At 23.8% G+C, this 1179-nt stretch overlaps 1 protein-coding gene across 1 annotated transcript; it reads left to right on the top strand.

Annotated features, from left to right (window-relative positions):
- LOC113550052 (odorant receptor 46a-like) lies at positions 1 to 1179 on the top strand. Its single transcript, XM_026951663.1, has 4 exons — positions 1 to 94; positions 614 to 733; positions 799 to 957; positions 1046 to 1179. The coding sequence occupies exons 1-4, from the start codon at positions 50 to 52 to the stop codon at positions 1124 to 1126; spliced, it is 405 nt and encodes a 134-aa protein (XP_026807464.1). The 5' UTR covers positions 1 to 49; the 3' UTR covers positions 1127 to 1179.

The following is a 1179-nucleotide window of genomic DNA, read 5'->3' as shown; positions in this document are numbered from 1 at the left end:
AAAATTATTTTATTCTATTATAAAACCAACAATTTTATTGAGCGTTGCAATGGATTCATTTTATTTCATAATCTTGATGTACTTATTCATTTTGGTATGTTTTTTTAAGTAAATTTATACAATAATATTTACCTAATGCATGTTATCGATAAGGTAGAAAATGTCAATGATGAAATGAAAATATTTTATACCAAAGAGTGGGCCAATTGTAAATTATTTATTATATAATCTTAACATTATGATATAATTACATAGATAATTGTTACATCATAGATTATTGGATTATTGTTAATTGTTATAGTTAAAGCAGTTTTCTACACAAGTTAGAAAAAACAATGTGAAACAAAAGTTATATTTTTATTTTGAAACAAAACATAATTAATTAAAATATTGTATTTTTATTAGAAATATTTTTAATCCATTGTATATAAACAAAATTACCTTAGTTTTTGACAACGTATATGAATTTAAATTGCATTTAAAAAATATGGTACATGCTCATTGTTTTTATTTTTTAGGCGTTTGTTTTAACTTGTAATTTATAAACGTCGAATATTTAATTTGTAAGATAATATATTATAGTCGCTAGTTGTATTATATTTTACTAAAATAGGCCTGCTTGACACCGGGATTGGATACCGCCCTAAACTTAATCAAAATCGGCTCCTCAGTTGTCTATATTGCTTCAAGGTTATTCATTTATTGTTATCTATTTGAAAATATAAACATACAAGTATAAAAACTATTATAACATTGATATTAGTGGACTTGGTTTGATAATTATTACATTTTATATAGAGAGAATTGGTCAACTTTAGCATATACTCTTGTAAATGGACAAAGATGGATTTAAAATTCAAGAAGTTGTTATTATTTACAATGCGGATGAATGATGCGAATCAAATGGTGATAAGAGCTTCACCGAAAAGAATCATCAACTTACAACTATTTGCTAATGTATTAATTTAGATTTATTTTAAATAGTTATAGTAATTTCAAATATACAATTTGAACAAAATACCTAACTAAATGCAATTAATTTCAGATTATATCAACGTCTTTCAACATGGTCCCTGTCTTGTTGAAAATCACTAACTCAGAAAATCACAAGCCACAAGAATCTTAAACTTTAAACATTATATCACTTCAATATGTATATACTATTAAGTGTTTTATAAA

Source organism: Rhopalosiphum maidis, chromosome 4 (assembly GCF_003676215.2).
Source record: "Rhopalosiphum maidis isolate BTI-1 chromosome 4, ASM367621v3, whole genome shotgun sequence".
NCBI lineage: Eukaryota > Metazoa > Arthropoda > Insecta > Hemiptera > Aphididae > Rhopalosiphum > Rhopalosiphum maidis.
The sequence above is the reverse complement of the archived record's forward strand: the minus strand, read 5'-3'. Positions and strand labels throughout refer to the sequence as shown.

Bases quoted from the DNA above. Each gene is read 5' to 3' on its own strand.
- LOC113550052 (XM_026951663.1), top strand. From the start codon at position 50: ATGGATTCATTTTATTTCATAATCTTGATGTACTTATTCATTTTG. The intron at 95-613 runs GTATGTTTTTTT...TTACTAAAATAG, and splicing joins TGATGTACTTATTCATTTTG to GCCTGCTTGACACCGGGATT. The intron at 734-798 runs GTATAAAAACTA...CATTTTATATAG, and splicing joins TTGAAAATATAAACATACAA to AGAGAATTGGTCAACTTTAG.